At 43.2% G+C, this 15,182-nt stretch overlaps 1 protein-coding gene across 1 annotated transcript; it reads left to right on the top strand.

Moving 5' to 3' along the window:
- The first annotated feature begins 2,918 nt into the window (after positions 1-2,918).
- On the top strand, positions 2,919-14,658 carry LOC145397786 (prolyl 4-hydroxylase subunit alpha-2-like). The gene is made up of 10 exons (XM_080270809.1): positions 2,919-3,130; positions 6,095-6,225; positions 9,979-10,149; positions 10,719-10,891; positions 11,557-11,733; positions 12,156-12,400; positions 12,612-12,774; positions 13,071-13,127; positions 13,399-13,564; positions 14,588-14,658. Exons 1-10 carry the CDS (start codon positions 2,919-2,921, stop codon positions 14,656-14,658), a joined length of 1,566 nt encoding a protein of 521 aa, XP_080126935.1.
- Positions 14,659-15,182: the final 524 nt, after the last annotated feature.

Genomic DNA, 15,182 nt, shown 5'->3' with positions numbered 1-15,182 from the left:
TCCATACCTCTCTTACTACAAATATTCCACCTACATATTCCCTACCTTTCTGGAAAAGAGACTGTAGCACCAGCGGAATACTGAAGTAGCCAGCTCCAGATGGGTGATGGAAAAACTGATGACGGATATCTGGAGCTCCCGTCTCAGTAGCATGCTTTCATAAATGATGAATAATTTTCTTTAACTATATGCACCAAATTGTGCGCACATACATCACCCTTAAACATTCCTGGGGCTTCATTCTCTTGAGACTTATCTTGGAAAGATCATATTACCTCTCATAAAATCTGCTTCCAAGAGATTAAATGTGCTAAGCCGATTCCGTGCCTTCTTTACCCTTGAACAGCTGTTGACTTTATGCACCGGTTTTATTCGCCCCTGTGTAGAGTACAACTCTCATGTGTGGGGAGGCTCCCCACAAATAGCTCTTCTCAGCAAGGTGGAGTCAAAGGCTTATCGTCTCATTAACTCTCCTCCTCTTACTGGCTCCCTTCATCCTCTGTCTCTTCGCCTCACTGTTGCATGTTTATCTCTTTTCTATCGCTACTTCAATGGTCACTGCTCCTCTGAACTGTCTGCTTGCATCCCTCCACCACTACGACTGAAGCGTAACACCCGTCAAGCAACAAACTCTCATCCCTTTTCTGTCCAACACTCTAATGCAAGAGTTAACCATTACTCTGAGTCCTTCATGTATGCAACAGGTCATCTCTGGAACTGTATCTCTCTGTCTGTATTTCCTACTGCCTGTGATCTCCAGTCTTTCAGACGCAGTGTGTCCAGGCATCTCGAAATAAACGGATCTTGAATTTGGCTCTCTGTTATCTTTTTTTTTTTTTTTTTTTTTTTTAGGGAACAATTTTGCGGGCTCCTGACCTTTGGTTCCTTCTTTCTTGCATTAAAAAAAGAAACGAAAAAGAAATAACACTTTGTGCAGTCTGCTCAGAACTGCAGCAACATACTCGACCTTTCGTAAAATTTCCTCTCTCTGAAACACCACCTTTCTTCTTGTAAGCCTCATTTTCTACTGCTAACTGAAATTCACCTGCCTGACTACAGATAGAAGTCCATTTTCTGCATTCTACACTCGGTCCCAACCCCAAGATGAATGTTGTGTCTCTGTTTTGTTCTGTACGTATCAACCTTATTTGTTCTTTAATTGTTCCGGTGTTCCTGAGCTTTCATCTACACTCGGCCTATGGCTGTCCTGTCGGTCTCCAGCAATATATTTCTGTGCTGCTTCTCTCTCTCCTTACGCTACCGACTGTCTATAATTCTTTAACAATCTAACTTCTAAAAGGGAAAAGTCTTTCCATTTTTCGTGTTTTCATTCTAGATATCAGTGTTCACCACCACCTCTGGCTCTCTTAGCCTTTTACTGATCCACCTGGTGAAAAAGACAAAAAACTAATTCGTTTCTATCCTGAATGATCTCAAGCAGCTTCTGCAACAACGTACCCACATCCCTGATCATCCTTTTTCCCAGGAAAGAGTCCCACGTCACTTTTTCCCGCCTGACTGGGCGACCATGGTAGCCAGCCTCACTGTAAAGTTATTACTTAACCAGCATTGTTTATTGTGTCTTACGCCCTTTTACTGGAAAAGTCTACTCATTCTTATAAAGAACAGTCATGTACTGTACTTATCTAGATGATCTAATGATGATACGTTCCAATATGGTGGCACAGCCTACTGTTCTACTGCATCTGCCTCACACTTAAGGCAAATCAGTCACTTTTTTCTAACTCATCCTATGGCAGCATCTATGGGTACAGAACATAATAAATCTTTCTTAGCTTAGGCATGTATGACAGCAGAGGAAAGTGAGAGTGGAAGAGGTAAAATACTCGTATTAGGCCAACTTTTGTTCCTTATATATATATATATATATATATATATATATATATATATATATATATATATATATATATATATATATATATATATATATATATATATATATATATATATATATATATATATATATATATATATATATATGGGGGAAAGGAGTGGACAGAACTTGTCGAAATCCAAAGCGTGAAGGAAACTATGAAAGTATAACTCATCTCGAGCGTGTATACTCCACAGTGACAGGAGGTACCTGCTCCTGCCTGGTTCATTACTGCAAGACGCCTAGCTGAGCTCACTACCTCTCAGCTCCTTGTCTCGCCACCACCACTCTCTCCCGCTCATCTCACCGGCGCGCCACAAGTATTTTACGTGTTTATCGTTTATTACATACAAGTCCTTGATAATATACACTGCACCCTACCACGTGAACAGTGCATGAAAGGTTTAACATATCACAAATGAATCCGATGACAGTGAAACAGCGGCAGAGAAAAGATGACAGACTAAAACCTGACAGAATCAAAGCTAAAAACTTGGCAGAAGTACATGATTGATTGAACGGTAACAATCAGCTTGCTATCTGCTTTGAAAAGAACAAGAACGCCTCTCCTCACAGTGCAGCTTTCCCTTAACCCCTTGCATCCGGTGACTTACTATTTACTGCAATATTGCCACTTCCAGGCAACATTGTTCAGCTTACGAAGGATGTCTAGGTTTGAAGGGGTTAATGAATGCCATATGAAAATCTTCTTATTTGAAAAACCTCTCCTAATCTAAATATAATAGTCTAGATGTAGTAGGAATAAGAGAAAATATACGTAATCGGATTGTATCTGCTAAAAAGAAAAACAATCGTACTGCAGGTTTGAGGGTGTTGGACGAAGAAATGGATTACGTTATTTTATTAGAGGTCTGAAGATGTTTAAAAGAAATACAGTACGTTATCGGATCGAAGGTGATTAAATGAGGAAATACATTATAGGACTGAAGGTCTGAAGTGTTTAAGCAAAAAAATACAGTACGTCATAGAGGTGAGGGCGCTTAATCGAAGAAATACATCCAGAATGAAAGAGTTAGAGGTGGGCGTGGGCATGAGGGAGTGTGTAGTTGTGTTAGTGGTGGTGTTGGCAGTGCAGGTTGACGGTGGGTTGTGTCTGGGTGATGTGCACACCTCGGTAGCGACGGTGGCTCAGCTGGTGCAAGCGGAACACGACGTGGTGGCCGCCCTACAGCAGTACCTCACCACGGAGCACCACAGACTCCACGCCATCGCACAGTGAGTTCACTGAGAAAGAGAGAGAGAGAGAGAGAGAGAGAGAGAGAGAGAGAGAGAGAGAGAGAGAGAGAGAGAGAGAGAGAGAGAATCCTATTGACCTCCTCTAAGGGATGCTGATGAGGAACCTACACGTGGTGGCACTGTACACCGCGTGCATCGTGGATGGAGCAGCTAGGATACTACTTCCACCCGGGAGCCAAACCTCCGATTTCCCTGCACCTCGCAGTGGGAAAGACCTTTGTCCGACTCTGATGAGGCGTTGTCTCCCACAAGAGGACGCCTGTTCCCATCACAATGTATACAGTATATGTACTGTACTGTGCCTGTAGGACGGCGCACAGAAACATTTGTTTACCTGTGATCGACGGGTCTGCTCAGTCAGAGATCGAGTCTGAACAACAACAAAAACAAGTTCAACTGTTACAGAATATTAATGAAAGGAAGACACCTGTAATCTGGTGTACTGTAAAAATTGTTTTTCCTTCCTCTTTTCATCTGTATATAGGAAAAAAAAAAAACGGTGTATGGGGTCAGGGATTAGTCTATCGTACACTAAGGCCCGTATTCCCGTCGGGTAAGGAGGTTCCCAAGCATTTCTTCCTTAGTGATTTATTTTCCAGTTTCCCCATTAATATCCTCATTTTGCTTTTGATATCTCTTCAGTGTCGACAGGGACTGAGTGGATAATACACAAGAATATGGTAACGGAGCAGAATTAAAATAAACGGGTAAGGAAGAGCTGTTAATAAACCTTCCTATCCACACGAGAAAACAGCCCTAATTATTAACACATTCATGTAAAGTGTGTGCGTGTGTTTGTAGTGGGATATCCTGCCAGAGTAACTGTAATAGTACTACAAGTAGTAGTAGTGGTGGTGGTGGTGGTAGTAGTAGTAGTAGTAGAAGTTGTAGTAGTAGTAGTAGTAGTATAGTAGTAGTAGTAGCAGCAGCAACAGCAGTAGTATAGTAGCAATAATAGTAGTAGTAATTGTTGTTCTTATTGTAGCCTCAAGTTCATCTGAAATGTGAACCCAGTGGACTGTAGGTCGAAGTTGCCCTCCGGCACTTCACCAACTTCCTTTTGGGGGAAAGGGAGGGGGTTGAGAGAGGTTTCTATAACTGAGCAGTGGAGCCACCCACTTATATCGGTGCCACCACATGAAGACCCCCTTACCAGCCCCAGGTAACAAACAGTAGGGGTGTGTTATTACCGCCATTATCTATGCATGGCTGCCTGTCCCATATCCATACATATTATTTTTATTATTATTATTATTATTATTATTATTATTATTATTATCAGTAGATTTCGCAGCACCTATCACCCATGATGTATTTTTCACATTACATTCATCTAGTATATAACTGATGCAAACTATGTAAGAATTAAAAAGATTTCAATAACATGAGAGAAAAAAATAATATGTACAAAGCAAATTACATCGATAAAGAAGCGCTACGAAATCTCCAAACGAGCTTACGGCGCCTTGATGTTACTCTGCTCCGTGACGTTACTCAGTTAGATGACGTTACTGCCCTCGTCACGCTACTTGGTGGATGCACACGGCGGAGAGGTGACCGTTATGCCCTCTCGTAACTCATTTTATGCTTCTTCTACCTTCTTTCAATTTATATACCTCTCCTAACGCACCCACATTATGATTTTTCTCCCACCCCAACCTATGTTCCATTCTTAACTCACTCATATTGTGTTTTGACTCTCACCCTAACTTATATTCCTCACCAAACTCACCCACATTAGGCTTCTGCTCCCACTTCAATCTATATTCCTCTCCTATCTTACTCGCATTAGGCTTCTTCTTCCAGTTTCATCTATATTCCCCTCCTCTCCTCGCTCACCCACATAAATTAGTAAAAGTCGAGGTGGTTTTATACGCCTACTTGAGATAGGGGAGTTTGCGATGTGGGAGATTGGTGCTTGTTGTATAAGAGTATCCTAGTACACACACACACACACACACACACACACACACACACACACACACACACACACAAGCTCTCCATCACGATTCTGCCCTACGTAAATAATTCATGTCTAGAGGTAACACTGAACTTATCCCATTCTGGCCACGCAAAGCATCAGTAGGCAGTCACTTCCTTGTGTTCCAGTTCACAACCAATGACATCTGTTTAAATTTATTCTTGCTAATACCTTAGAGCTTTTATTGATTTACTTAGAAAGGATTATTTGCTATACCCTTTTTACTCTAACCTGGCCTAATATCGCCACCTCATCATCTTAAATGTTGAGTTGTAACAAAAAATTATTGCTAGATTATGATGCTAGTCAAGAATAAGTGCTTTGGAGAGGGTGTAGAGCCGTAATATTGTCTTTTTCTATCATTGAGCTACATGAAAAAAGGGTGCAAAAGGTCAAAATTCTAGGCCAGCTTATGGTGAAAGAAGTATAGATTGAGGGATCTTGACTGCATCTAACCGACCTATTCCTAACTTATCTCCTAAATAAAAGTGTCCGGGAGTAGCAAGAATAAGATATACAATACGTCGCCGATCTGAAGGGGTTAACTATACTTCCAGCCATATATTCTTAGCGTTGTACCCGTTATATGCGCCCCGTTAACCTCGAAAAAGAGTATAATGTGTCCTGGTGGTGAGGATGTGACGTGACCCCACCTGCCGCCATTATCAGAGAACTTCCGGTCATTAGGGCTCTCCAAGCTTACCTCTCTCTCTCTCTCTCTCTCTCTCTCTCTCTCTCTCTCTGTGTGTGTGTGTGTGTGTGTGTGTGTGTGTGTGTGTGTGTGTGTGTGTGTGTGTGTGTGTGTGTGTATGTTCATTAACGTGTCCGCCTGTCTGCTTCTTTCTCTCTTCCTTTTCTATCTTCCTTCCCTCTTTTGTTCCTTTCTTCCTTTCTTCCTGCCTTTTCTCTCTTTCTTTCTTTCTTTATTCATTCATTTATTCATTTATTCTTATTTTCATCAGATACATAGAGAACTGGAGAGGTGGCAATGCTGACTACATACACAACCCAATCAACAGCTACCTCCTCCTTCGCCGCCTCACGCAGGAGTACAACGCCGTGCTGGACGCCCTCACGCACACGCACACGGCAGGTCAGTAGCAGGGGCACTATACTCCTTCACTTCAACGTGGCCTATATTGCTATCTCTCCATCTTGAATCCTGGGCTGTAACAAGAGCTTAACACAAGAACTCGGCGCTAGTCACGAAGATGCACTATGGAAAGGATGTAGAGCCGTTGTGCTATCTTTTTCTCCTTTCAAACAACAGAAATAAGCTGCAAAAAGACGAAACTCTCCCAAAGTTAAGGTGAAAGAATTATAGGTCCGAGATAGCATAAATATTCGATGGAGACCGAGGATGAGATGGAGGGATGGAGTAGAGAGGTGTATGAGAGAGGAGTGTGTAAGTTGGGGGTAGGGCAGCGAAATGGCAGGGGACAGGGATTAAGGCGTCTGGCTATAGACAGATAGATAGACAGATAACAAGAAAACTTAGGTTATGTTGTGTGATTACTTATGACTTGATTTTCTTACTCTTCGACTTTTTCTTTCTTTTTTCTTTCCGATGTCCTGGTCGATTTTTACCTACATTTTTATCGTCTTTTTCAGATTAGAGTAAACTTTGAAAGATGTTATGTACCTTTACCAGGAGAAAAAAGAATAAAACTAATAAAAAATAAAAACGAAAACCTAAGAACAGAAAACCAACAACAAACGTCCTCTAACGCCAGTGGGCGGAGGGGGCGAGGTGGACGCACTCGTGCTGTTTAGTAAGATGAGATGGCAGGGGACACTGTGACGTCCACCCAACCCTCACCTACCGTTATCTACATTATGCCACACTATCGCCTCGTCTCCGCCAAGGAACCGTGCTGCCTCGTCATACACACAGGGAGGGGTTCATAAACTGTGTCCTCCTGTCTTGTGTCAAGGGGACGGTTCAGTCTGTTGTGCGGAGCGATTCATAATACACATTACACCTTACGTCCTCTTTCATTTTACTCTATGTATTTCTTGTATCGAAAAAGCTTACCTCTGGAGTCTACAAAGGGAATAAAAAAATATAATGGGGCAAATAAATCGCTGAGGAAGAGGCGTTACGAAATACGACCCTTAGTTACGTTAATGTGGATATGCTGGAAAGGAGAAGTACCCTGAGAATGTTATGTGGGGAGAATGGAGAATGAGAGACTGAGCAGGAGAGTGTGAATATGCTGGAGGGAGAGAGGGAGACCGAGGATGAGAAAGAGGAATGGGGTGGAGAGAGAGGTATGAATGAGGATGGTGTGAGCTGGAGGAAGGGCACCCTAATGGCAGACATCACGGTGACATGGAGGCGATTTGTCTGTGGCCACCCCGTCCAGCATTAGTTGGTAGCCTTGACAATGTGTAGGTTATGGTATAGTTAATAACGTGGTGGCACCCATATGACTGACCTTGTCTTGCAGTCCACCATTCCCCAAAAGGAGGATGGTTGGCTGCAAAGGAAGGGCAATTTCGGCCTATAGTCCACTGGGTTCAGGTTCAGTTGAGCCTGGAATTATAACTTCGAACAAATACTTCTAACCCTCCCCCAGTGGTTGTGCATTCTTTTGTATATTATCCCAGCTGAGACCAGACGATTTTATTCAGCTGAGTGGGTCATAGGAGCTAAAATTGATAAACCTGTCACTGTAAACCCTCTGATGACCGAAACAACTCTATGCCATCTTCTCGTGGATAGAAATGGCTGCTCTATATTGTTCCAACTAACATAAGACAATTTTTACAAAACTGAGAATAATCACAGGCGCCTCGGTTAATATTATCACTATTAAGTCTCTTTTCGTGACAACTCTACCGTTCTGTCGCAGCAATTATATTCATCAAAAATAAAAAATTAATGAATATCTAAGAGTGTTGATAGGGATACAAGAAACATCAGTAAATGGAACATGATGCGCAATCATGGTTTTATCACATTACCTGGGCCCGTATTCTCAGGAGACTCCCTAGAACCTTCATCCTTAGCAATTTATTTTTGGATATGGCTGGATAATATCCTTTTGCACGTTACCCATCCTGAAATGTCATGACAGACTCTCTTCGTTCCGGATTACATTTGCCTAGAGTATAAGGACTTAGGAGGCTGCCATAACGGTGTTCCGGCCTCACCTTTACCTGAGTAGTGAACCGAACATTATACCCGAACCTGAAATTCACGTACAAACATACGATCAGCTCCTCGTAACTATATCCTTTTTGCTAACTTGATCCAGTTTTTCGTCCTTTTGCAGCTTATTTCATGTAGCTCAGTGGCAGAAAAAGACAGTGCTACAGTTCTACATCCTTTCCGTGGCACCTCTTCTTGACTGGCATATTTATTGTTACAGCTCAGCACTGAAGATGGAAAGACGGCAATTTAAGGCCAAGTTAGAGTAAAAGGAGTGTAGGAGTTTGTTTTTGAGGGAAGGACAGGAGAGAAGGGAAGGATATGCTCTCTGATCGTCCCTCCAGAAAAAAAAAAAAAAATTACAGTTACGACGCTGAACGGATCATCAGTTCGTGAATCGCGGACAAGGGTGACGGAGAGAAGTTCTCGATTGTTCCGCCCGCTGGCTACGGTTATTACGATCGTGGGAACATTGAACGTACAGAAGAAGTCTGTTTCCTGCAGTCTTCTCTCTTTCTCAGCAATATTTACAGAGATGTAGTTTCAATACATTTAACCCTTACTTTGCCACCCTCGAACTTAAAGCATCTCAGGCCACTACTTGTCCACGTCACCCGTCTATGTCTGCAGCAGCAGTAGTAGTAGTGATGGTGGTGGTGGTGGTGGTGGAAGAAAATCAAAGCTTTCCTGGCGACATAAACCCACATACTCGTATAACCAGTAATTATTCTGATGTGTAGTTGTCAGTGCCACCACTACTAATTAAAGATTCAAATAAGAACATTCAATATACAGTATACAGAAGTCTCAGATGATGATCAGTTCTGAGATGTTACCAGGAAATCATTTGTTCTTGACTTTGCTTAAATACGAGTATCTTGTGCCTCATTACGAGTATTTTTGTTGCTGAGTTTGTGACTGCATGTCAGATAAAGTTGGTTGTTTTCATCATCATCATCTACTCCTGCGTTGCCCCATGAGGAGTGTAGGAGCTAGGCAAGTTGGTCCTGACATTTAAAATGAGAGTGGCCAGCCTCAATCACCTCTGAGTGACATTACGTGGGCAATAAACCCCAACCATCCGTTGGATATACACCCGGCTTACAGTACGTACAGTTTGCCACACTGGAACCTAGAACAGCAACAATGCATAGCGAAAGTCTGGCAGTTGGTACACCCGATAACTTTGACGTATGTGCACATGCTTGTTGGTGGTAATAATAAGAGTGAATGAGGTTGACAATTATCACCTGATGTGGCTAAAAAACAACTCTAACGCATGCCACTTGGAAAGTGTAGCTAGACCTCCGCTTCACGCTGATGCTCTCTCAGATTTAGACTGTACATACTGTATAATTAGCCTATTCTTCGGAGTCAGTCTCACGTCACCACACCATGACCCGGATTCACAATCACACGTGTGACCAGTTCCCAGTCGTAACCAAGACTTTCTTTTGCAGGGTCAGCAAGGAAAGGAGAGGACAGAGTTTCCCCTGTTGTCCTGTTCCTCCTACAAAACCTCAAATCTTGGTGATGAGGAGAAAATAGTATCATTGGTTATTTCTGTTTTCTGCAGGGGAAACAAGGAACGGGAGTGTAAAAGCCTCTCGTGTCTCTAGATCTTCCTGGATTAAACAAGCATAAGTTACAACACAGAATCTATCTGAAATATGACTAACAATTCCTCCATAGATTTGAGGAACAACCTGACGGCGCTACGTGAGAGCATGGAGGTTCCCGTGGAGGCTGACCTGAACGGTGCTGCGTACTCCCTGGTGCGGCTACAGGACGTGTATAACCTCACCGTGGACGACCTGGTGCACGGACACATCAGGGGCACGCAGGCACTCCAGGTTCTTACAGGTACGGCTAGCGACAGTACGGTTAAAGTCAATAGTATCCCTTAACACTAAATCTCCCATGTTGGCTAATATTCCTAAACTGAACGAGGCTTGATGGATTCTCTGCCCATATGAGGAGCGAGGAAGGAAAAGTGACTGGCATATACCCTAAGTCTAAAGTAGATGCAGTGCAATAAAAGATAAACCTTTTGTCCCTGACTTTGCAACACTATTCGCATTTTTCTTCATTGATGATCTCTAATCCCTTTCAGCTTAATTGATGGCCAAGTGTTGTCAGACTGAAAGGTCGATTTGACTGATGAGACAGGTTCTATCTTGTCTTGTAACTAAAGTTCATTAAATTTCATGCAACCACTGCTTAGTATTCAAGCTGAGCGAGTGGCGCAGTTCCGTCAGATGAAAACAAACTGACTCTGTAATGTGTACTTACCTAATGTGTCTACTGATTAGGAGACTGAAGCATAGTGACAAAGACATCGAGGCTTATACGCTTCTGGTGTACGATACGCTAATGTAAAAAGAATATTTCATATTTATTAACTCATCCTTACTTTGGCACTTACTTTCCAGCTGACGACTGCTTCCGTATGGGCCAGCAGAGTTTCAACAATCTGGAGTTTGATCTGAGCGAGCAGTGGTACCAGAAGGGGCTGGAGCTGCTGCAAGCCAGACAGCCCCTCACCCACCGCGAAAAGAACAGAGTTGAGAGCATCAGTCGCCAACAGGAACACCGGACAATGATGGTTGGTGTTTGCGTGTAACTGCGGACACCATTACTTTTATCCACTTCATAACGATAAAGAGATGCTGGAGAGAGACGCCTTCTCGTGGTGGCACCTATATACGTAACAGAGCGGTTCAATTGACTGGTTATACAAACGTCCCTCAACTCCTTCCCTCTTCCCCGAAATGGAGGATAGAAGGCAGCAGGAGGACAACTTCATCTTGCAGTCCGCAGGTCCACATTTCAGATGAACCAGAGGCTATCACCACCACCACCACTACCACCACCACCACTACTACTACTACTACTACTACTACTACTACTACTGCTACTACCACTACTACTACTACCACTACCACTACTACATAACGATAATTAACAAGACAATGAAGTTAACGAACAATGACTTCCTAAACCCATTAGTACTATCTTTGGCGGTCAACAAATTTGTCAAAAGTTCATATTATATTTTCATAACATTTCGACCAGAGGGAGGAACTACACTATTGTCATCTGCTGTACGCGGAAAATATATACAACAGAAGTGTTTGTAGGATGTAGCTTTCCTCTCATATTGACTTTATTGACTTTAATCTCTCACCACCACTTACCAGTTCCATTTTACTCTTGTCTGTCGAATGAGTGTTTGATGGAATTAGTTATATTAATCGCCTAAAACTGCAGCGGACTCTGGTGACGAAGATGGCGCGGGAGTCTGATGATAAAGTGCACGACCAGTTCTCCGGGCTGGGCATCCCCTCGTCCTTCCAGCGACAGATCTACGAGGGACAGGACGGCGTGGACCAGGTCAAGGTGCTGGATGACAGGTACCGACGCCTGTGCCGCGGTGAGAGGGTACTGGTGAGTTATTAGTTTATCATTATTATTATTAAAGGTATTTCAGTGGTATTAGTATTAGTAGTAGTTGTAGTAGTAGCAGTAATAGTAGTTGTTGTAATCCCAGGCTGATCTATACGTGAACCAAAGAAGTTGCCCTTCTTCTGCAGTCCACCATTCTCCTGCCTCCAAACCTAGTTATTGTTTTAAACTCTCCTTACAGTAGCGTATCTTAACTTCCGGTGTGTGAAACTGAGAGATGTGGGGTACAAAGTTACCAGGTGTTAGTATCTTCTAAAAGAAAAATGAAAACTCGAAAACAATTGGGAAACTCGTTATTTATTTATTTATTTACTTATTTCACAAGTTTTATTTATTTCCAGGCTCATGCAGCCAAAAGTGCAAAGCCAAGAGTATCCCTTCTATATTTTCTTTTTTTCTTTCAGCCTGTCGAAGTTTATACAGGGCTGAAGTGTGGGTACGTGTTCGGCAATTCTGGGTTCCACCGCCTGATGCCGTTCAAGGTGGAGCTGGTGTGGGCAGACCCGATCCTGGTGGTGTACCATGACGTGCTGACGGTGCGGGAGGCGGAGGCGGTGAGGAAGCTGGCCACACCCCGCCTCGCCACCACCCAAGTCCACTCCTTCACCACTCACAAGATACGAAAGTCACTAGCCAGGGTCGGAAAAACGTGAGCATATAGATTTTTTTTTTTTTTTGTTACTTAAAAGAACTTATGCGTATCCACTGCACAAAGATAATTAAGGTAAACACACACACGCACACACACACACACACACACACACACACACACTATGGACGTGAGATTTGAGGAGAGGATGTTTCTGGGACCTCAGCCTCCCTTCAGACTGCTCTAGAGTGGATATTTTGGCTGTGTCCAGGGCGTGGGTGAGGCGTGGGGATGAAAGGACTGTGGACAAGCTGCTGAGTCGAATCGAGGACATGACAGGCCTCACCACCACCACAGCAGAGGACCTACACGTGCTTAACTACGGCATCGGTGGACATTACGATGCCCATGTGGATTTTTTTGACCTGCAAGAGGTAAGCTGAAGGAGTACAAAGAAGTTCTATTAATACCGTTTTGTTCACACTTGGTTTGATAAAAGTGGCGTCTGTTTCAATGGTTTTTATTTATTTTCTTTACGATAAGTGAGTTCAAGTACTTTCTCTTCTTCATTCTTATATTAAGCACATGCATGATGAAATTTTACATTGTTAAATATGTGTATATAGTCAGTTTCTCTCCTGAACATCAGTATAGTCATTTTTTCAACCAACTGCTTAACTTTATTACTGAAATGTTTAAAGTGATATATCTGTAGTGCTTTACTTAACAGAAATCCTTGGACAAAACACCGCACCAGGGAGACCGTCTGGCTACCATGCTGTTTTATGTAAGTGCTGGCTTCTGGTTGAGAGAGAGAGAGAGAGAGAGAGAGAGAGAGAGAGAGAGAGAGAGAAACTGGTGTTATAATGATTAACTTGTATTATATTCCTAACAATCTGATGACCCCTGGCTAACCTTAGATGATTTATGATGGGAGTGAGGGCGACGGACTATAAATAGATAGAGTTTTACAAGCTTGATCTTTAACAAACTAATGACCCCTAATTACCAAATGACGTTTAATTAACCTAACCTAACCCAACCACCTATACACCCAGATGAACGACGTGGAGGCAGGTGGTTCCACCGTGTTCCCGATGCTGGGTGTGGGTGTGGAGGCAAGGGCTCGGTCGGCGCTCTTCTGGTTCAATCTTAAACGCAACGGCAGTGGAGACTACAGAACCGTCCACGCTGCCTGTCCTGTGCTGCTGGGCGAGAAGTGGAGTGAGTTGAGAGTGGATTGTGTGGTAGGGGTGTGGATTGGTGTGTTAGCTGTTTTGGGGTTGTTTTGGAATGAGTGTGGAAGGGGTGTAGATGTTTAGAAGGGCTGTGAAGTGAGTGAGAAGTGAGTGTGGAAATGTGTGGAGCGTTCGTAGGGTATGTGAAAGCTTTGGAGCAACGTGGAAGCTATGTGGAGGAGTGTGGAGTATGAGGAGTAAGTGTGGAGTGTGTGAAGGGGGTATGGTGTGGGTTTGTAGGAGAGGGCACAGCTGCACAGGAGACTACAAAACCGTGCATGTCACTTGTCCTATGCTGCTGGGCGAGAAGTGAAGTGATTTGGGGTGTCGGGCGTCTGCAGTATCTAGAATGTGTGTCGCAGCTTTGGAGGTCATGTAGAAGGAATGTAGAGTGTGTAGGTGTATATGGGGAGGTGTAGGAGGAATGTGAGTGTACGGTGTGTGGTGGGTGTGCGAAAAAATTGGTGGGAATGTGGAGTGTGTGAGCCAGCTGCAGGACTGCATGCCGGCTGTCCAATATTGCTAGGGGAGAACTGGAATGAACTGAGAGTGTCTGGGAGGGGGGAGAGAGAGGGCATATGGAGTGTCTGTAGGGTGTGTGGAAAGTCTGGTATGAACGTGGAGTGTGCGGAAGCTTTGGAGGGAGTGTGGAGTGTGTGGTAAGACTAAAAAAACTGTTCACAACTTCTCGACTGTACTGTTGAGGGACAGGTGGCGTTAGGTGGGGTGTGTGGGAGAGGTAAAGTGTAAGACAAAGTTGAATGTATGATGAAGATGAAGTATTCATGAAAATGGTAGTTGAGTATGTGGATGAGTGGGAGTGTCAGTGAAATGTGACAGGAAGTGGTGACAAGTATGATAATGGTTCAGTACACATAATTCAGTTTAAAGTGTGTGTATTATATTTCCTCTATTTTCTGTCAGATTAACTGCACCTTTCCATGCTCTTTTGCGTGTCTGGTGCTCTTCAATCGCCGAGAATATATGGTCACTGCTATTAATTTTCCAGTCGCCAACTTGTGGCTGCATGAGTGGGGTCAGGAATTCCGGTGGTCATGCACGAGGAACCCGGAGGAGTGACCTGACCTGACCTGACCACAGCTTCACCTTCACCGTTACCTCCAGCTTCACCTTTACCACACCCTGCTGTCAAACGAGTGCTTCAAAATAATCTAAGGTTGTGTTTTGAAAATGGTTTGTGCAAAGAAGGGGTACATTGTCATGGGTTTGTGCTTTGGGTGGGATAACATGGGGCATTGTATCTTTCTGATGACCAGTTTTGATTTCTGTTATTATTATCAGAGTGACGTACACCTTGTTAGTGTGACAAACGCCTGGGTAACACTAAACGAATCAACTTAGGGACACTCCTCCGAAGACACTGATTACTAGAGTTGTTTGATGTACATTAAAGTATACAGAATAAACTTCACTGAGATAGTCATATCTATACTATGAGGTTAGAACTCATATATCTTCCTGTACACTTCCGGGGGTTTTCGTAGTCTCACTTTAGCCTAACTGAAGGAGTATAGGTACCTGATAAAATTTACCCTTGTTCAAATTATTAATTAATTAATTAATTTATTTATTTTTGTTTATTT

Source organism: Coenobita brevimanus, chromosome 43, assembly GCF_032717465.1.
Source record: "Coenobita brevimanus isolate Jiangsu-jjx chromosome 43, ASM3271746v2, whole genome shotgun sequence".
Taxonomy (NCBI): domain Eukaryota; kingdom Metazoa; phylum Arthropoda; class Malacostraca; order Decapoda; family Coenobitidae; genus Coenobita; species Coenobita brevimanus.
Note: the sequence above shows the minus strand (reverse complement) of the source record. Positions and strands in the feature narration are given on the sequence as shown.

Coding starts and splice junctions, on each gene's coding strand:
- LOC145397786 (XM_080270809.1), top strand. CDS start 2,919: ATGAAAGAGTTAGAGGTGGGCGTGGGCATGAGGGAGTGTGTAGTTGTG. Junction 10,892..11,556: donor AGGAACACCGGACAATGATG/GTTGGTGTTTGC, acceptor CTAAAACTGCAG/CGGACTCTGGTGACGAAGAT. Junction 12,401..12,611: donor CTAGCCAGGGTCGGAAAAAC/GTGAGCATATAG, acceptor GGCTGTGTCCAG/GGCGTGGGTGAGGCGTGGGG.